General features: G+C 36.2%; 2 protein-coding genes across 5 annotated transcripts in view; both read left to right on the top strand.

The window, feature by feature from the left end:
- SLC4A7 (solute carrier family 4 member 7) overlaps nucleotides 1-5890 on the top strand; it is a 100264-nt gene extending 94374 nt beyond the window's left edge. For all 4 annotated transcript variants that reach the window (XM_011359372.2, XM_011359293.2, XM_011359208.2 and 1 more), the window contains one exon: nucleotides 1653-5890. In XM_011359372.2, the coding sequence (XP_011357674.1) occupies nucleotides 1653-1734 (82 nt within the window). In that variant the 3' untranslated portion in view covers nucleotides 1735-5890. The remainder of the gene's footprint in view (nucleotides 1-1652) is intronic.
- A 2826-nt stretch (nucleotides 5891-8716) lies between these two features.
- The window catches only part of NEK10 (NIMA related kinase 10), a 191568-nt gene continuing 178435 nt past the window's right edge, over nucleotides 8717-21849 (top strand). The window contains exon 1 of the mRNA XM_023528263.1: nucleotides 8717-8902. The gene's annotated coding sequence lies outside the window, so the exon portion shown is untranslated. The remainder of the gene's footprint in view (nucleotides 8903-21849) is intronic.

The following is a 21849-nucleotide window of genomic DNA, read 5'->3' as shown; positions in this document are numbered from 1 at the left end:
TAAATACTACACTTTGAACACACTACCTCAATCATGCTTTCTGGTGGTCCAAGAAGAAAAAGAAAAATATGAATTTTTCCTTGTTTTGTTCTGTTTTATTTTAGCCTACAGTTTCTTCTGATGAGGCAACCTTTCTTTCTTGAAGATCTTTGGAAGAAATTTAATTCAGTTTTATAATGGACCATATACCACATAACTATTTTATAACCATTCAGTTTTATAATGGACCATATACCACATAACTATTTCTTATATTTCTTACTATGTAACCGTGTTTTCTTTCTTTTGCCCTCATTTCAAGGCCTGAACCTCAGGGATTCCAATTTGATAATCATTAGTACTTTAATCATTTAGGTCTCCGGAGAAACGAGAGTAACTAATATTTATTTTGTGTACATTATGTGCCAGATACTATATTGGTTGTCAGTATATGTTTGGGCATCAGATCAAAACTTCTCTAGGCAAGCAATCACATAGCTATTTTTGTTTAATTCCTATCTTTCTGGCTACTGTCTTTTGATAATTGATTAGGTTTTCCCATTCTCTACTTCCTTTTAGAACCTTGTTCCTACTTAATCTCTATCATTTTTGTTTGTTTGTTTGTTTTTATATCATCATTTCTTGAGTTCTAATTTCTAAGCCAGACTGTTTCCTTTCATCATTTCTATCTTTGATCTTAAAAGGTTTTAAGTGAAACTCTTTTGTCATTTTAGATTATTTCATGCAGCCAGAATTTCACTAAATAATCTTTTACTCTTAATTTTTTACATCTCATCCACACTCCTGGTCTAGATTGTTAGTATGGTTATGATAAATATATAGACGTTATAATAATAATATAGTATTTTCATACTTCTGCCTTTCATTTAGGTTGTCCCTCAATTCAAAATTAAATGAAAAAGAATTAAAAAAATAAAAAATAAAATGGGAAGAAAGAGAATGTTTGCGTTATGTTGTTTAACAGAAAAATGTTTAGGGAGGCCATTCTTTAGTTTTGCATGGAGAATTCAGCAAAGCATTGTGTGTTTTTATACTTTTGAAAAAATTTCAAAACCCCAGATTAGTATATACATAGTATATACATTAGTATATACATATAGATATTCATGTGTTACAATTAAGTTAGTTTATCCATAATCATGGAATTATCGTATTTCATGTAAACTTTTGAAATATAGAATATGTGTTTTGATCTTACCTTTGTGAACCAAATTTGGGGAGAGAAGGTTTGTAATGTAAATTTGTTACATTTTTTAGGAAATTTGTGTGATGCTTACTTATATTAACAAAGATTAATTTTTTAAATGGGGTTTTCAGTGAAATAAAAGTCTAATTCTATAACTGTTCATTTATAAAATAAAAATAAACATAGTCATACTGACCAGTTACAAGGAGCTTCTCTTCAGTTGTAAGAAAAACATGAATTTTAGTGAGAAAAATATCCATTAAAAAAACTAAGAGTTTTTAATATTTGCCTTTTCAATTAAGTTTACTGGTAGGAAAAGAAAGCAGTAAAATAATAGCGAGACATAAGACATATAGTATTAATAGTCATCTCCAAGGCTTATTATGAATACTTATTCTTGGCCATGTTTAAGGTGTAATATCTATTCATTTCAAAATCATTTATTCTCATTCTTTGTTTTAAATAGCCCTGAAAAACCTGTGAGTGTGCAAATAAATTTTGAAGATGAACCAACAAAGAAATACATGGATGCTGAAACTTCATTATAAAATTGAACCAAGAGAAATTATATAGATAGATATACAGATACATATATATGTATAAAATGTGTGTGATTTCATGTCACTGTATATTACCATATTGTATGTCACGCTGTTGATGCGTGACCACTGGGTTAAGTAGTGTCTGAAGTTTGTGAGGATCGTCATAGAGACCATGTATATATGAAATGGTCTTTCAGAAGTAAGGTACATGGTTTTTACTATTCAAATATATCTTCTGTTGAAAAAATTTGTTCTGTTCTGCAATAGAAAGATATGGGAGAAAAGCATTCAATCTTTAAATCTCAAACTTTAAATCTATTTGTTTATCAGTGATCATTTATACCAACCTTAAGTGATATGTACTTCGTCTGTATAGTTAAAATTTTAACCTGAGTTACTGAAAATTTTCACATATCATTTCACTTCTGTTAGTGCTTTATGGAAAGGTATGGGAAGGACTGAGAATCTTTATGCCAATGCCGCGGGACAGATGGTAACATGTCATGGCTTCTCTTTGTGTTTCATTTATGTAGATGTCCATCATGTTTAACAAGCGATGGATATTTTTTAGCTATCGAGGATAGAACAATAGAATCTTTCTAGATATGAACTGTAGTGTTGACCTTTTTGTTTTAAAATTTATTTTCAGTCTTAGAACCTCCACCACTAGGTTTCCATTTAGATAGACAAGTAAAATTGCAGACGATTTTATTATTTAACCCCATATTAGTCATAATTTATGAATTTTAGAAGCTATAAAATGTCAATTTACAATAGTAAAATTTTGTTGCGTCCGTAGAAATTTTTTCTGAATTCTGATACTTTGTTAGAGCCCAGAATGCCCAGTTTGTTCTCTGCCTTTTCTGTCTTTTTCTTAAAATGTGGTTTAGTTTGTATCAGGTTCAAGTTTTTGATTATTTTTCTATTATAAGTAGTGTACGATTCAATAATCAGGAGTCAGAATTCTTAAATGGGTTTATGATCAGTATTACTTTATACTATTAAGAATTACTTTCATTTTCTGTTTACATTGTTTCTATTGTATAGATATTATTTAATAGATATCTGTGATTTCAAATTAAAATATTTATTTTAATTGATATGATGCTTAAATATATACACATTTGAAAAGGCAACAAATATAGAGTAAATTGTTAATGTAAATAGTTGGTGCTCACTTGCATTTACAGTTTATATCTGAAAGCAGTTGACAGAATTTACATCTTTGATATAAAGCACTGCCATATTTGTATTTTAAAAGGAATTTAGACATTCTGTGTATAGCTCAGATTGATGGCATTCTTTCTATTTCATGTTAGTATTTGTTATTTAGTTTTTGCATTTCGGAGCTATCTAACCTCTAGCAAATTTTTTTAGTTATTTTTTACATACTCTTAGCTCCACATGAAAAATAAATGTTGTTCTTGTTCAGCCTGTAGGACTGGATGAATGGGGTTGTGAAAATAATTTGGCAAGAGGATGATTTAGTATTGAAGTTTGAGAAGCCATGGAAATATTGAAAATAGTGACATGAACATTAGGATGAAAATAGTGACATGAACATTAGGAAAATAGTGACATGAACATTTAAGAAATTCCAGTGCTCCCTATAATCATTTAATTAAAGTACAAAAGTATAAAGAATTGCTCTTATAGAGAGGATCATGAGAAATGCCAAAAGCTGATATTATTAGCAATTCTGAAGTGTTTTTAATTCATTCTAAATTACTTAATGTAATTTCACATCTGAGACCATATTATCAGATTCTAGTTAAAATAAAGTATTCAATTTCTGCCTCAGATGGGAGGTTACAACTAACTATAGCTACTTTTTATTTAGAAAATATAGCTGGCATCATTTGGTACTGCCTAAAAAAGAGTGAGACTCTATTGGCAATTGATAATAGAGTATTACCCATGGTGCTTGTTATTGTTTTTGAGCTTCCATTGAAGTGATTCCTTTATACTCATAGCAGCATAATCATTTCCAAAGACCGCAGTATTTGCTGCTGTATTTCGTAAACTCCCCCTGATACACCTGAACAGGAAGATTTCCTCACATCGTTTCCTTGTGTCTGGACATCATAGGGTAAAACATATGTGCTTATTTTATAGGAAGTGATTTTAAAATATAAACTGAAAACTACCTGGGATCATAGTGTTTCTGTGATTTTATTTAATTATGTATAATAATTATCCAGTGCCAGAAAAAACATGACTTGCAAAATACTTTGCACTCAAAATATTTTTAGTATTTGTTAATGGTTTCTGCTTTCTTTTGACTACTTGACTTACAAAATGATTTTATATGACTACTCCATTGAAGAGTAAAGGTAATTCATGTTTAAGTAATTAACTGCTTGTTTTGTGTAGTCATGATATTATTTCACTATTTTTGAAAAATAACAATCATGGATAGCATTCATTGCAAGAAAGTGAAAAATATAATTTACTCCAGATATTGATTTTTAAATGTTGCCTTAAATAGGTGAAAATGAGCAGTAGTAATTGCTATGTACTGATTTACCTCAAGGTGCAAAATAATTAAACCTGTACATATTCCATTTACAAAATAAATTCATATAAACAGCTCTGCACTTTCTTAGATGCCTTGGTTTCCAGGATGGAGCTTAGTGCTACTGAATACCCTGGCCACAGAGCCGCCTCAGGATATTCTTCTCTCCACCCTGTTTTATTTATTTATAGATGTCTGTTTACAAAGACTGTAATAAATCTCGATGTTGACCATTTGAAAATTACTTTTCTTTGAATGCTATTTCACTCAAAAATAGCAGCTTTTGAGAAAACAATGAATTAACTTCCCTACGCTAAAGGATGATTCTGTGTATTTTTAATAATATTAGATATACTGAAGTGAAGCACACAATCTTTCTAGTGTGTGTGTGTGTATGTGTGTGTATGTAAATTATAAAATCTTAAATCTCTTAAGTTGTTTAAAAAAGCTGTGGCATATCAATGTCCACATTTGCCAAGTCTTCTGTAAAAAATGTAGGACAAAAATTTTTTATGTGCTAATGCATGTATTTATAAAGGAGATTTCTTTACCACTTAAAATTAACTTTTGTTTTTTCATCCAAAAAAACATTTCTGTTTCTTCCACATACATAAAATATATGTATGTACTAATAGCTTTCTAATTTTTTTGCTTTTACAAAGACAGGTTCAGAACTTTGTAAAAAAGAAAAGTAGTTTCTGAAACTGAGGTATGACACCAGAGCTTTCTGTTTTTTAAGGATTATATCATGTACATCAGTTCTGTAAATGTGCTCAACAGTTTTACATGTGTATCCTGTTTTAAAGTGCTCAGATTTCAGATGCATATGCCATTGATATAAAATTATAATTAAAAAATGTTTAATTTAATGTTTTAAATTTATTTATGTAGTGGATCACATCATTGTTATCGTATGCAGTACAGTTATGTGAAATGTCTTTTGCTTTAGTCCAACAATTATTTATATTTTAGAAAGTAAGCTTAAAGATTTTAAGGACATTTGAAATTTAAAATAGTGTTCAAAATTTCAAAATTTGGCTATTTTTATGTAAAGTTGGTTCTATTTTAACTTTGCAAAAGGTAATATAAGTATCAAAAATAGGAAAACATACAGTTGGAAATGGAATCTAAAGATCATTTAAAAAATTTAATTAGCACATATTGACGTCTACAGTGACTTAGACTAATTGTAAACCCCAGTTGTTTTTTTTAGTCAAATTTTTGTGCGTTGATTGATTTTTGTGTCATGGCTTTTCTTTTATTGCTTTAATATTAATTTTTGTTTTGTTTCGTAGGGTGATTATCTTCCAATGTTTACTGTGTTTAAATAAATAGAAATTGAATTTTATCGTTCATTTATATAATATTTGATAGCTTGGTATAATTTCACAATACAGTTCTAATTTTTATGACTTTTATAATTACAGTGATAATATTTTCTTTTGTAATAAAATCCAAAGTAAATTAAACATTTAAAATGTAGAATTGATATTTTTCATTTATATGGAGTACAGGTCTTTACCAAGTCTATAATGTGAATGATCCTGCCTTTCAAATTTGTTTCATAATTGTTAGAAGAAAACTATTTTTTGGAGATGTTATTGAAGTTGACAGAGCAATAAAAGCCTACTGAATTAGTTATCGGAAGTTGTGTTTATTTTGTACTTTGATTATTAGAAGAGCTGAATAAATATCTTTCTCAGGAGGAGGGATTGGGAATAAAGGAATGTGAGCGATTGCTATTTCCTGCCTCCTAATATTCATATGCTTCAGTAAGAAAGAGACAAAAAAAGGAAACAGAAAAGATTAAACAAAATTGTATTCACAATGACTTTTTGATAGGAAGTTGAGAAATTAAAACCTTTAAGATGGTTGGTTCATTATTTTTCCTATTTCAAGACATATCTATTTAGGATAGAATTTTGTAATGCGATGTGTAATGAGCACAATTTATATGATGTGTGATAAGCATGTTAATACTGAATTCTCACAGACTCAGCTTGTTTTTCTTTTTATAGTGGCTAATTTTATGATTTTTTAAAAAACAATAGTAAATAACAGGTCTTGGTTTGTTTTCCATTTGGCACATATGTAACACCTTCCTCCTGTATCTTCTGCAGTAAAAGCTTCTGATACCCCACCATGAATTTGATAACTTTTGGGATTGAGATATGGAAAGGTGCTCCTTATGGCTTTAGAAATTTCTTTTGAAAGTTTGCTTACATTGTTTTTTTGAAAAATATTTTGTTAATTTATTATATCTACAGAACAAATTCTTTTTTCTTTGATTCTTTTTTTTTTTTTGGAGAAGGGACGGGGGGAGATAAAAGGAAATGTATCTCACTCATTTTTGTTGAATCTTGCTCCTTAAGGCATATCTGATCTCTTGAGCATCAGTTCTTTCTGTAGTTGACCTTTACATTCCTGCCTCTGTGCCTTTAATGATAACATTCCCGTTATTTGGAAACCTGCTGTTCTATTTCTCTACTATTCTTTCAAAGTTTAAGTTCTGCTTTTTCTTCAAATTTTACTCAGCCTTCTGCTATCAGTCTACAAATTATTCTAATTTCTCCACTGGAAGAGAGAGCGAGTGTGTGTGTGTGTGCGTGTGTGTGTGTCTGTGTCTGTGTCTGTGTGTGTGAGTATTTAGCCTAGTTCGGTCCTAGACCAGTGGTCTAATGGTATTTTAGAAATTTGAAGAAATGTTTTTGTCTTCTTGCTAAGTTGATCCTGAGTATTTCATTTCCTATTTAACTTTTGTTTCTTTATGTTGTAGTTATGACATTATGCTGTTTTACCTTTGAACTATGTTATTTACATTATCTGAATTCATTTCAGGATAGTAAAAAGGGTATTAGAAAACATAAAAGGGATGTTAGGTCTTAAAGATTTACGCCCTACCGCATAAGCCATAAGCTTGGTGCAAGCATGACCCCTCTGAGGGTCATGTATCTTTATCATCTTATAGAGGACAGTGTGGACCCTTATCAGGTGGAGGTGATAGTGCCCCTCTCCTCCAGAAGCTGATATTTTTCATGTCTCAATCTATGCAACTTTCAGCTATATTCAGGGAAGGCCAAAATGTTAATGTTTTGTTGAGGAGGAGGAAGGTGGGAAGCATGTTCAGGATTCTGATGAAGTTAAGTGAAGTCATTTTGTTTCACTGCTTAATATTTTAAATGTCTGTAGAGAATACTTTTTCTACCCACCTGTCAACTTTTTTGTTGTTTTCTTTTGATTAGTAACACTACTCCCTCTAGTTTTGTGATCTCTGAAGTTTAATTGTAATTTGTTGTATTTACCCGAATTTGGCTCTGATCTCACCCTTCTAAATTTCCAATATGGAACCTGTTCTAGTTAAAAAATATATTTTTTCAATTACCAAACTCACCTGTTCTTTCCCACGGGCCCTACTTTTCATTATTTAAAGCAGACAACATCAGGGAAAGGGGTTCACTATTCACTGGAAGATTTCATCACCACGCTAAATGACACCCTAGTGGGCATTTGGAGCGCTATGCAGATGGGATTGAGTAGGGCCTCCACTTGAAGAAACTGTCCGCGGTTGAGACTGCACTCCAGATTCAAACCGAAGCTTCTACCCTGCCTCCATCACTTACTAGCTCTGCAGTGTTGGGCATCTTGGGAAACTCGTGCCTCCATTTTACAACTCCAAACTGGGGTAAAAAATAATGACCACCAGATGACGTTGTGAGGAGTAAACAAAACAGGCAAGAGGAAGAGTTTGGAATAACGCCTAGCACATTTTTAAAGCCCCATAATGTGAATAAAGTGGCTTTTTAAAGCTTTATCTAATGCAACTCAAATATTTTTCAAGAAGCTTCAGACTTTCACAAAAGATGAAGAGACTTGCCCAAAGCCACAGAACCAGCTAGTGATAGGTTTACCTAACAGATCTCTTGAATCTCAGGTCACTCTTTTTCGCAACACCGCATTCTCGTTGCCTGAAGCATGCAGTGCGCTTAAGTAGCAAAGTGTTTTCATGCTATATGAAAGCTATTTAGCATGTAACATTGATCCTTTTCTAACTAAATCTTTGCTTTGGAAGAAAATAACTTTAGTCCATAGCAATTCTGAAAATTAAAGATGAAGGAAGCTGCTCCTCACTCTCATTTTATTTCAAACGTTAAAGGTCGGGCACACAAGTTTAGAAAAATCCCCAGCGTTTAGGAAACCCTGCGTTTAGGAAACACAGGCAAGCAGCTCTAGATCGGGGTGAAGTGCCCTGCAACGCCACCTCTAAGCACCGCTTCTCGCCTCTCCAGCTTGCAGCCTTGGGCTGGAACCTGCGCGTTCTCTGGTTGCTACGGCAACACTGAAGCAAGCGTCACCTGTGGCTATGGCGCTCGGCACGCGGCAGCACGGTTGTTTCTGATTGGCTGCGGAGCCCCGGCGAAGCGGAAGAAAGAGTGTTGGCATTGGCTCAGCCAGCGCCGGTTGGTGGCCTAAAGGAAGATTTGATTGAAAAAAACCAACGGTGCAGCTGGCAGTGGTGCCTCCGACGTTTAGGGGTCCAGGAGTGGGCTGGGGGGAGGGCGGGACCGGCTCTCCTATCCCGAGCAGCAGGTGACAGCAGGAGAGAAGATGAGAAGGACGATTTAGAGATTGGCCTGAAGGAGGGACCCTCCCTCCAGCGCGGTGAGTGGGGCAGGAGCGGGCGTTCCTCCAGGCCCGCGCGCGGTTTAAGGCAGGGTCTCAAGGGAGATGCCCATAGGTCCTTGCGGAGGAGCCCCCGAAGCCGTGAGAGTCAGCTTCACTCGACAGGAGGCAGGGGCAGACAGTGCAGGCTCTTGTGGGTAGATGAGCCACTCTGAGGCTCATCAGAGCAGATGGGTTGGTGTTAGGTGAATGGATGGTGAGAAACTACCATCAACGATGGAGCCTGAGTGTCCCTCTTCCAATCTGCTCCCACATTTCTGGAGACTCAGTCATAAAACCCTGTATGGGCGTCGCTTTTCTGCGTCTCCTTATATGATGCTACTCTGACTAGCTCAATGCTTTTCTGCTCCACGTGGGTGAGAGCCTGTCCACTTCCGTGCATCAGGCACCAAAGGACTGCTGATGACTGGAAAGCTTCCAGCTACAGCCTAGCATGCTGCACTAAGTGCCAGGACCCCAAATCCAACTGCCAGTTAACTCCACACACGTGCAACCCTAAACCCCAACTCCCACCAGACCACCTCGGCCTTGGATACCCTGTCTTGGGCACCACCATCTATCAAGTTACTAAAACCACATTCTGGGTAATATCTTTGACATCATCACCTCTTTTTCTGCATTTCCATCAATTATCAAGACTATATTAACAGCTGTCAAATCAACTCCCACATCATCATTTTCATTCTCACTATAGTGCAATTTCCACCAGTCCCCTGGTTAAATCCAACACTCATCCAGCTTTCCTGATTCCAGTCTGGCCCTATCTAATCCTTTTCCCCCACTATTGTTAGACTGATCTTTCTAAAAAATATGTAAGGGCATTTCGCTTTCTGCAAAGATTCCCCATTATTCAAATACAAACTCCTTAGGCCTTCCATCAGCAGTTCCATACTATTTGTTCCCAGAACATGCCACATTCTCTCCCATGGGCGGTAATTTCCCCTGCTGCTCACGCTGCCTGCAATGGACTCTACTTTTTACACCATCTTCTGCTCTGCTCTCACTCCGCAATCATTCTCTGTGTATTGCCTGATTACTTTTCTGCTTCCTCCTCTGGACTCTCTCTGAGGGCAGAGACCCTGTTTGTTTTACCTACCATTAAGGTGGTTGCATCTATCACAGTACGATGCATATAGCAGAGGCTCAACAGATTCTGGTTAACTGGATGAATCTCATTTTTTGTGGCATCCTTATTACTTACAGAAAAGTTGGAAATGACTTCTGGCCAATGAAGCTTTTGCTTATAAAAACTGAATGTTGAATTTACAGATTTTACTTTGATTTCGAGACCCTTAAAATCAAATAGTTGGAAACTGTTTCAATTTATAATCTATATTTCATGCTATAATAATTATGATGGCAGCCATTGTTATATGGCATAAGTTTAAAATGGAAAATGGAGAGAGTACATCACAGTTTGCAAGAGATACGTACATAGGTTTAAGTCATGGCTCCAGCATTTTAGTTCTCAGGCCCATAGCAAATTAGCGTATGTATCTGTATAATGGGCTAATAGTAACACCTACCCAATATGATTGCTTTAAAGTCCAAATGTGCATAATCCATATAAAGTGCATAGTGCCTTAGACTTAGTTCATTTTCACATGTTTAAAAATGGAAACATTCACATAGATATTTGTAGCAATTTTATTCACAACTGCCAATACCTGCTAACAGCCAAGCTGTCCTTCCATGGGTGAATGAATAAATAAACTGTGATACATCGAGACAATGGAATATTATTCAGTCCTAAAAAGAAATGAAGTATGACACAGTGAAAAGACTTGGAGGAACCTTAAGTGCATATTATTAAGTGAAAGAAGCCAATCTGAAAAGGCTACATGCTATATGATTTCAGCAATATGACATCCTGGAAACAGCAAAACTAGAAACAGTAAAAAGATCAGTAGTTGCTGGGGGTTAGGAGTGAGGAAGAAATGAATAGGCAGAGAACAGATTTTTAGGGCAGTGAAAATACCATGGTATTATAAAGATGGATATATGTAATTATACATTTGTCCAAACTTGTAGAATGTACACTGAGTGAACCTTAAGGTAAACTGTGGACTTTTGGGTGATTATGATGTGTCAGTGTAGGTTTATCCTTGGTATAAAATGTACCATTCTGGTGCATGACATTGATAATAGGGGAGGCTATGCAGGTGTGAGGGCAGGAAGTATATAGGAAATCTCTGTGTCTTTCTGTCAAATTTGTTGTAAACTTAGAACTGCCCTAAAAAAATAAAATCTTAAAAAAAAAAAAGAAAGAAAAACACACTAAAGGTTAGAATTCTGAAATGTCCATGGTCAGCTCACAAAAGGTAAATTCAATCTTTAAATTCAATTAAGTGCAATTTCTAGGGCATCACTCTAATACTTGATCATACTATACCACTTGATCACAAACTTTTGTGTATGTCATCAGTTCTGATACAGGTAAGAGACTCATTCACTCAGTATTTATTGACCATTTAATGGGTCCAGTCTGAAATGAGTTGAGCACTTGAAAAGGCATAGAGGAGCTCGACGTTTTCAGACAGTCCATAAATATTGAGCACGTGGGCATTCAGCAGTGAACAAGACAAAGTCACTGTTCCTTTAGAATTTATGTTCTTAAGTGTAGAAGAGCAAAGTCTGTAGAATATAGACTCTTGAGCCAAACTGCCTGGGTTCAAATTCCAGCTTCTCCACTGTTGGATATGAGATCTCTGGCAAGTTACTTCCTCTTTGCACCTCGGTTTCCTGATGTGTAAAATGGAATTGTTGGGAGTTACATGAATCAATATAGTCTCATTTCATAGAACTATGGTGGGTACATAGGAAATGCCATGTAAACGTCTTACACTCTACTTGAGGGAGAGGGACAAGTAAACAGATAAATATAAGCAGGATAGGGGGATAGAAAGTAATAGAAAGTGTCAGCCTGAGGACAGGGTTTGTGGTTTGGATTTGGAAATGCGTCTTAGATTTTTGAAAGACTTGGTCTTCCATGGGAAAGTGAACTTTTAACATACCTGTGTATATACCTGACATGTTGGATGATTTAAAAAGCATGAAAATGAGCGCTGAATAAAATAGATGATTTCTCATTTGGTAAAATAATTACTCATACTTATCTGGAGGTCAAACTTACCCTCATCTCAGCTGAAATCTGCAGTAGCCATAAGAAAGGTCATGTACTCAAGTCCATGGCATTGGCATCAAGTCAGCTTATTAAAACTTACATTAGGAATAGTTATAATCGACAGGTTCGAACTTCACAGCTCTCGATAGAGTCATTGTGACAAAATGGCAGCCAACTGGCTTACATCTAGAAAGACTGAAAAACCCTCCTATAAAAATTAAAATAAAAACTAGAGACAGAATGGATAAAGCACAACAGCCCATAACATTAACCCGAGGCCATCAGGAAAAAGTTACAATGTATTCAGTGTATTTTGCATAAAAGATAGGGAATTGTTAATTAATTTGAGAAAAGTATGTTTGAAGTAATATTTGATTATTAAAGGGATAAACATTTATCTAGAAAATTCACTTAGGCCAACAGAGGGCTGGATAAATGCCACCAATAAATGAGAATTAGTATAGCATTAGATTAGCAAGGAAGCTCTGTCTGGCTTTAAATCTCTGCTCTGCCACTTTCCAGCTGTGTGACCTGGAAAATTACTTAACCTCCGTGGGCCTCAGTTTCCTCATCTGTAAAATTAGGACAGTAATGGTAGCTGCCTTATAGATTTGCTAGGAGAATTAGTTAGTGCATAGAAAGCACTTAGAATGGTGCTGGCACAGTGAAGCCACCATGTAAACATTTGCTCTTATTATTGCTGTTATTGTTATTAGATGAGTTCTTGGCCGATGACTTAATTTTTCAGTGCCTCAGTTTCTTCACCTGTAAGTTGAAGATATGACACTACCCACCTCATAGGATTCTTCCGAGGACTGAATGACGACATCAAAGTGCTTATAATAGTAAACCCTAAATAAAATTAGGTTTTAAAAAATAAAATGAAAATTATTTGTAACATTGAAAATAAGACTTTGTTTTTATTTTATTTCTAGTATTTATCATCAATGGATTGAAGTCAGTGAATACAGACAAATGATTTAAAATAAGCATGACGAGCTCTTCAGATTGAATAGTGCTACTTTCGATGATAATATTTACAACAGCTATCATAATAACAATAACCTATATTTCTATAGCTATCAACAGTTTGAAAGGAGTTTCACTTTATTTTATTTAGTTCCAACTCTACTACCTTAAAATGAGGATGTTGTTATTTCTATTTTTGGTAAATGAGGAAACTAATAATCACAGAGGTCCAGGGACTTTCCAAGGTCACTCAGCGGGCAAGTGGAAACCAGCTCTTGTCCACCACCCTTTCAGCTACATGCCAGTGGTGTAACCAGAAGAATTCACATTCTCAAACCTTTAACCTCTCATCAGTGGAGACCATGGCGTTCACATAATTAATGTGCCTGTGTATGTTACACTTGACATACATGTGAATACCCACCTTTCCTTTAGGGAATTTTATTGCCCTGTTCATGTACATTTGTGCTAGTCCATACTTAACATGAATATCTTATTTACTCTTGGCTTCCTTGTGTTTATAAAGAGATATTTGTCAAACCAACATTCTGTAATAACTGGATACTTGTCAGCTGGGGCAAACTTACTATTTGCTGATCGGTTTTTTCATTATCTTTATTCTCCACATCTAACCAATGATACTCTAGTTATACTTGGAGCTTCCCAATCACATTTTATAAGATTTTTTTCATTCATTCATTCATTCATTCAGCAATCACTTATTGAATACTTCTTTAGTTACAAACTAGTAGTGTTGTGCTGGATGCTGGGGATGAGCAAACTGGCTGTCATTTCTATCCCTGACTAGTTTACAGTATGCTAAAGAGATAGAGTTATATATTTTTTGAATTATTGCCTGAATCAGCCCCTTTACTTAGAGCTGCAAGGCAGTGATTGATGGGGCTGTGACCTCATCAAGGAGGTCAGCAAAAACTTTCTTAAAGAATGGATACTTGAGCTGTGACATGATGGATGAGCCTGCCAGACTTTTCTATATCAATCTGGTCCTTGAGTCCAGGAGTTTAAGTTCTGGGGTACCCAGGAGAAGCAGGTCTGGGACAAAGACTGGGGAGCTGGATACGAATGGAGCTGCCTGGGAGGCAAAGGCATCATCTCATGGAATACCTCATAGGCCTTGACAATTTTTTTTTTTTTCCTAAGAGGGATGGGAAGCCCATAAAAGTTTAATTAGTCAAATTTGTACGTAAAAAAGGGTGCTTTTGTGGCTGCGTGGAGAACAGATTTTTTGTTTTTGGGAGGAGGGAGAAAGTGGAAGTTGGAGCACCATTGAGGAAGTGATTACTTATAGTTCAGGTGATGATGTAGCCTAGGATTTTGGCAATGAGCGTGGAGAGTGAACAGACAGGAACCATATTAAGTAGAAAAAATAGTGTCAGGATTTAGTGATCAAATAAGCAAGGGGGTGAGGAAGAGGAAAGTGTCATTTTTCTGAGGCTCATGCCAAAGTCCTGTGCTTTATTTAAGACTATTTTGTTCTGTAAGTTGACTGTAGCCTTAGAGGCCTCTACTCATTCATGTACCCATCATTCACCTCTTCCCAGATTCTTCGAGTCCAGTTCAGCTCATCTACTCACCATCTCCCCAGACTACTCTCAGGGTCTTGCCTCCATCCCATGGTTCGCTTTCCTGGAATATTCTTCACCCACCCTACTTATTCTTATGGACCTAATTCAAGTCCCCAGGTCATGGGTCTTTCCATAGCTCTCCAGCCCACAATGATCTTTCCTTCCTCTGAATTCATTCAATTTGTAATCTCCTTTGAACATTAATTTTCTCTGCTTTTTGACATTTCTAGTGTTCTTATTTAATTCCTCATTTTAGGCTGAACTGTAAGAAGTTGTCCTTTATTTAAAGGCTCAATATTATTAGTTTCATATTGTTAACTACATATGTATGATTTCCCACACACACTGAATTTATGGAGATTTTTTTTTTTTTTTGTAGTGCCCAGTAGTGTTTTGTGCACAGAGCAGGATAAATAATAAAATGCACTTAAAGTGAAATGTTATTAGATGAAATTTAATTTAATTTTGTGGTTCGGAAAGTACTTTTTAGTTTCTTGCAGTGCTGCCAATTGTTATAAATGTCAGTGTGTTTATCTAGTGTTCTCTTCACCCTGAAAAGGGCAATGGATTGTGCTGAATTCATACTCACTTATTATTAATCCATGAACCATATTCAGTTGTTACTAATCCATTAATCCATACTCGTTACTAATTTGTGAAGCCATACTCACTTATTACTAATTCGTGAATTCATACTCGTTACTAATCCATGACTCAGTTATTATCATCACTTAGTACCATGGTGGTTAACTTTTTGGGGAAGACATTTTGGACCATGTCTTATTTGGTGCATTATCCTCAGGGCTGGGCCTATATGAGGAGATCAGTAATTATTTCTTGAATGAAGGAATGACTATCATTGTTACCTTTCTCTGGCACACAAAAATAGAGTACAATATCATTTTATTAAGTTTGGGTCTAATGGGAAAAGAGAAGTTTGGTGTGCTACTTTCATTGACTGGTTAATATAAATTCTTCCTTCCTATCTGGACTTTTTTCCCCCTTTTCAATATCACTACTTAGTATATGGGTCTCGGGTTCAAGCCACACAAGGCATGAACATAGACATATCACAAATAACATTATGCAGTGGCAGTTGAGGGGACCAATAGAAGTTACATTCATATCTGTAGGTATTTCCCTTTATCACAAAAGATAAGGATTTGAATGGGAATAAAGCTTGAAAATAAGAAAATTAGAAGTGGTATTTGTTGCCACATATTTTAGTTGATGTTGGAGCAGCACTCTCAGACCAACTTGGGTTAGCATTAGCTCGAGGAAAATGAAAATAAAGTCTTAAAGGAGTGTGTCTCACATATAGCCAGTGGTCAATAAATATGTAGGGGAATGAGAAGTCAATGGTCAGAATACTATTAGAATTTTATTATCAAACAAGTACTTGTTTAAATAAAAAAGAAAATTGTTTAAAGTATAAACTATTTACACAAAAAAGGTATCAAGTCTATTGACTCAGGAGCAAGGCCATGATAATGCTTGCCCTTAGCTGGAGACAAACTCCTGCCCCTGGAGGTTCTGTAGCAACTGTGTCTTTGTTTTCTACTAAGATGATGATATTACAATACACCACCTACCTATTTCACATGAGTGTACCAGGATGAATAAATGGATGTTTGTAAGCACTCCAGGGTGCGGGAAGGGAAGTTATGCAAGCGTCAATTGTTATTATATCATTCTTTGCCCTCAGCTAAGGGCCAATGTCAACAAATTCTCTTTCCCATCTATGCCAGAATTTGCCATTAAGATTTAGATTCCGAAGGTAAACTGGGCTTCCTTCTCCTATTCTTAGGCACATTTTTACCTCTTTGGGCCTCAGTTTCTTCATGTTAAATGAAGGGCTGAACCATGATCTGCAGCTGATGACCTGTGGATCTGCTTCATAGTCCTGTGCAGGTGTTTCAGTTTGTTTTGCTTCATTTTTAATATGATTTTTGAATCCCTTCTCAGTTTTGACTGAAGCCCTGCCACTCCCTGTCATCTACTCTATACCTATCATTCACTTATATTCTGTTTCTGGGCCTGGAAGGTGTTAGACCCCTGCTACCAGATGTTCTCTAAAGTTCTTTCTTGTAATTACTGTCTTTAGTCTGCTAGTTCCACACATATTTTTCATTGAAGAACAATAACAATGTAATATAAGGGATAAAATCAGGCCTACAGTTTAGAGAATCAGACTAGCTTTTTGAGGTATAATAGGTATAAGCAAGTGTATTTCTTATAGGGGGTCCTTAACTTTTTGATCACTTCACTATTAAAATTGTATGTGTGTATGATTTTCCAGTAATTTGTTCAATTTAAGTTGATATTTCCTGTGCAGAAGGCATAGTTTTCTAAAACACAACTAATTTGAAAAAGACCAAGTACCTGTATCTGTGAGATAAGGAGCAATTATTCTTTGTAAAAATAAACCCTTTCTCTATTCTCAGAGTACTTAAATAAACTGCTCAAGTGGACAGCTCATTTTGAAGTATTTGAAATAATTTTAGACTTACATAAAAGCTGCAAAAAGAGTACAACGTTTCCATATACCCTTCATTCCCCTAACGTTAGGATTTTGTATCACCATGGTGCAATTAACAAGATTGAGAAAATAACATTTAACCAATGCATTTTAACACATTTTTGTTATTTCTGGTTGCTTTATGTGAATCATATCTTGTTTTAACCATGTTTTTCCAAGAATCACAATTTAAGGAATTTTAAGAAAAACATATCTACAGTAGAGGAATTGGAGAAATGATTTTTCATTCTGCAATGCCAGCTAGTCATAAGGCTGAAAGTTCTCTAAGTTTTTTTAATGCCTACTTGAGCACAGATAGAACTGCAACTTGTCATTAAATATGGAGGTTAACCATAATTCATCAACAGAATGAGAACCCCCTATTGTTGGAACAAGGAAGTTTTTACTTCCTTTTGTGGTAGGGTTCATAGCAGTTTATTTTAGTGCTTTTTCAAAATAATAAACCTGATGTAGCTAAGCTGGTAATTAACTTTAGTCATGCCAAACTCTCTTACTGTTATTACTTTCCCAAATGTTATTTTTTAACCATTAGTAAATGTAGTAAATAAAATAGAATGTTTATAAAGATGCAACCTAAGTGATTAGAAGAAAAAGGTATTTGTGGGATTTGAAGCTATTTTCCACAATAAATCAAATGACTGTTTTATCTTCAGCAAAGATGAGGCCATTTAAGGATCTTTGATCATCTAAGTTAACTGTGGAATAAAAAAGAATTTCCAGGTAGAGAATCTGAAAACCATATAAAAAATACTCACCATATTATTTAGTTAGTAGGTTTATGTTGCACAATTTAGATTAATTACAGTCAATAAGGTGATATTACCATGGCTTGGATGTCTTTCTGTCATCTGTGTTTATCCTGCAATTACCAAGCGATCATAAGCAAATGAGGTATGTGTCTCTGGGGACTTATTTTAGCATTAATCCAAATTTCAGATGACAGAAGGCTAAGAATAACTTTTGAGTGTTTCTTTTTAAAAAATGGATTAAAAAATTCAATAGCGAGTCAGAAAACTGTGATTATTTCTGAGCTTGACTAAGGCTGTAAACGCCAACCCACTGAGTGTCCTGTGAGGTATGGAAAAGATCTCATCTCTCCTGTTGGAGATAGTATTTGGGTCGATGACTGAGTTGTACAAAGGAAAGATCCCCAGAGTTTCTGTCCTTAAAGTAACATGCATTTGGATTTTATATATGAATTTTCACTGCGCACTCCCATTTTTTTTTTAAGAAGAAATACTAAATCAAAGGCAAATCCATGTGAACACAAGTGTTTGTATAGCAAGTATTGTAGTCTATTTTGCCTCATCTCATCTTTAAAATAAAGGGTAGAAAATAAGTGGTTTTCTATTTGTGTTTTTAGCAGTAGAACCCTTTTCTCAAATGAAACTGTGCATGGAACCCCAGAGAAGTAGGGCTTGCTTGGGTTTCAGTGGAGAGCGTTAAGCCATAGCTACTTGGCCACAAGCTCTCCCCTCCCAGGCTCACTCTCTCCCTCTCCTGGTTGTCCTAGAATTGACAGCTCGGTTAGTCCTCTCGGGCTCTGTACTTAGGGTAGTGGTTCTCAGATAATCATCTAGAGTTCCTGTGAAAACATTGTAATTATTTGAAAAGACAGACTTCAATTACCTAGGCCAGCGCTATTTAGGTGGTGTTCAGACTGGTAGGTAACTGATCCATGAGAGATAAGTATAAAATTGAGAGGAAGCGTTTAGGAATGTTTACAGAAATTCAACTTTGCCGCGATAGCCAAGCGCATGGTCAGTAGACTTACTTGATATGGACCAAAAGTATTGGCCCTTAATAGATTTGAAATTAAAAAAACAACAACAACAACTTCATAGATAGTTTGAGAAGCACTGTTCGTAAATATTATCTAATATAAAACTCTAATTTCTCTTTTAAAGAATGAATAAGAGAGATAATTCCTGAGTGTGTTCAAGATAATTATAACATTACAAATACTCATCAATTGATTTGATTTATTAAGGGTGGTTTATGAGAGATTTTTGACTAAAAGAGCAATGATAGGTTTTTAAAAAATAATTTGTTTATCCATTCATTCATTCTTTTTTTTTGTTGTTGTTCAATAAATATTTATTGTTTGCCTCCCATGTGTCTGGTGAATAAAGGAGGTCCAGTCCCTAGCCTTATGGAGTAATGCGGCAATTGCAGTATTTCATGCATAGGTTTGCAATGTGGGGAGTACAGGCCTCTTTGGACACTGAAGAAGAGTACAGGTTTGGGGGGCGCGGGTCAAAGGAAGCTCTAATTCAAAAATTAAATAATTTTTATGAAGCAAATGAGTCACAAACTATGGTAAAAAAATACCTGAGCCACTCCTTACAGATTGTGACACAATGCTTTTTTAAGTCCTTATACTGTGCCTACGCTTTGCCATGCATTGTGCTAAGTGCTGCTCTGTCTGCTGGGGATAGATCTGTGGATAAAACAAGGCACAATCTCTGTCCACATGGGGCTTATGATCTCTTGAAAGGAAACCAATAAATGGACAAGAGGATTTTCGACATTTATGATCTCCAGGAGGAAATAAAACAAGGTGAAGTGGTAAGTCTGAGTGTGGAGGGGTGAATATGTTACAGAGGTTCATCAGAGGAGCCTTCGCTGAGGAGACATCTGAGCTGAGACCCGAATAACACCAAAGAGCCTGCCTGAGAATATGAGAGGGGAACAACGAGTGGCAAGTGCCAAAGCTTTCAGGCAGGAATGAGGTTGGCATGTTTATGGGCCAGGGAGAAAGCCAGCATGGCTAAAGTGGAATGAGCAAGAGAGAGTGGACAGAGGCGCTCAGAGAGGTGAAAGTCATGGTTAGAAGCCAAGTGCGATAGGAAGGTCGTAAACCACAGAGTGGCATGATTTGATTCAACTTTTAAATTAATCCCGTGGGCTCCTGTGGATAGAGAGGAACAAAAGTGGAAGCAGAGAGACTAGTGAAGAGGTGGTGACAGTGGTCTAGGCAAGAGAGATGATGGCTCGGAGTATAGAGTGACAGCAGTGGGAATGGAGATGAGGGAAAGCTGACTGGTTTTGTTGGTGGCTTGAATGGGGGAGGTAAAGAAGAGGGATCAGGAACTTTGTCTAGTCACTGGGTGGTGCCAGTGACTGAGATGGAGAGCACTAGGGGAATTTGGTACTGGGGGAGGGGATCAAGAGTTTTGTTTGGGGGTGTGTTAAGTTTGGGGTTCCTGTTAGACATCCAGGTGGTGACTGTGCATTGAGGAGGTCAAGATGTGGTTAGGGGTGAACACATAAATTTGGAATTACAGATGGTACATAGAGCCACAGGACTGAAAGAGCTCCCTTAGGGAGAAAGGGTAGATAGAGAAAAGGCCAGAGACTGAGCTAGCTGCTAGGCTATGAGGTCATGCTAGCATCTGGAGAGGTCAAGCAAAGGACGAGGGAAACTTGACTCTGTAGCTGAGAGCTACTGCAGTTGGCTCTGCTCAGCAAAGATTCTTATACCCCCATCAACTATAGTTCCTCCAGTGGAGTCGGTGATCACAGTGGATGACACGGGCATCCACCCCTTATGACATGACACCCACCCTTATGGCTTTTCGTTTGTTCCAGGTATTGGCTTCAGTGTTCTTTTCCTTCTAACAGCCAGTTCCTATATCTCTTTTTTGGAGGATTCCCCACAAGCTACTAGAGTCTCCTTAATCCCCAGGCAGGTGCCTTGGGAGTTCTGACCTTCCCTGGTAGCCCTTAATCAATGACAGAAGGTGACAGGAAAAGCCAAGCTCCCTTCCCTCAGGCTTCCACAGCTCAGAGGCATAATCTACATACTCCAGGCTTCCCTTGGAATCAGAGTGAAGCTACCCCCTGGAGAGCTCTTGCCTTAAGTAGCACCTTGGCTTGACCTGTCGAGAACACTTCCTCAGTAAGTGTCTTCCTCTGGACTTAAGATCTGGACTTCCCTCCCTGCCACAGCATACCCTTCTCCCCATTTTGTATTATAAGCACTGGTGTCATCATTTTTGTTACTTTAAAATGAGATTAGATAAAATATTTAAAGCATTCCCACAAATCTCAAAGTTTTTTTTTCTTTTCTTTTTTTTTTTCTGGAATAGTTTTCTTATTAACAGCTGTCAAGTGGAAAGGATTTTGTTTTTTATCCTAAAGGCAATTGTCTGTTTCTACTGATTCTGGTGAATTTGCTTACTGTTTAATTAAGTGAAACATTTCCAGAAAGTTATTTATTTTCATTCTTCCAGCTCACAGACTAGACACTAATCTTAAACTGATAAAACTATTAGATGATTATTTCCTGTTCACATACTAGGTCAATAAAATTCTGGGAATTGAACAAAGGAATAAGGCAGAGTGTTTAGCAGAAGAAGCCTGTGAGCTTTTCTACAAATTTTCATGTGCTAATCATTGTGGCTTTCATTTCTTGCTTCTAAAATAGTCTGCAGCTATGGTTTGAGCAGGAATTCGAAGCTGTTGGGCAAATGTGTCTATGTGGAATATTCCCTCTGTCCTTGAGGGAAAAGTAAAATTAGATTCTATTTATTTTGACTGGATTTCCATTTATTTCAGAAACTTTGGAGGATATTTTAATATCTTACTATAAAAAGCACCTGGATCTTTTGCTTTTAAAGATTAATTTACAAATCACCTATTCTTCCTCTCACCCAACTCCTCCCTCCCTCCCTCCCTCCCTCCCTCACTCCCTCCCTCCTTCCCT

The sequence above is a fragment of the Pteropus vampyrus genome, unplaced genomic scaffold (genome assembly GCF_000151845.1).
Source record: "Pteropus vampyrus isolate Shadow unplaced genomic scaffold, Pvam_2.0 Scaffold1, whole genome shotgun sequence".
Lineage (NCBI taxonomy): Eukaryota > Metazoa > Chordata > Mammalia > Chiroptera > Pteropodidae > Pteropus > Pteropus vampyrus.
The sequence above is the reverse complement of the archived record's forward strand: the minus strand, read 5'-3'. Positions and strand labels throughout refer to the sequence as shown.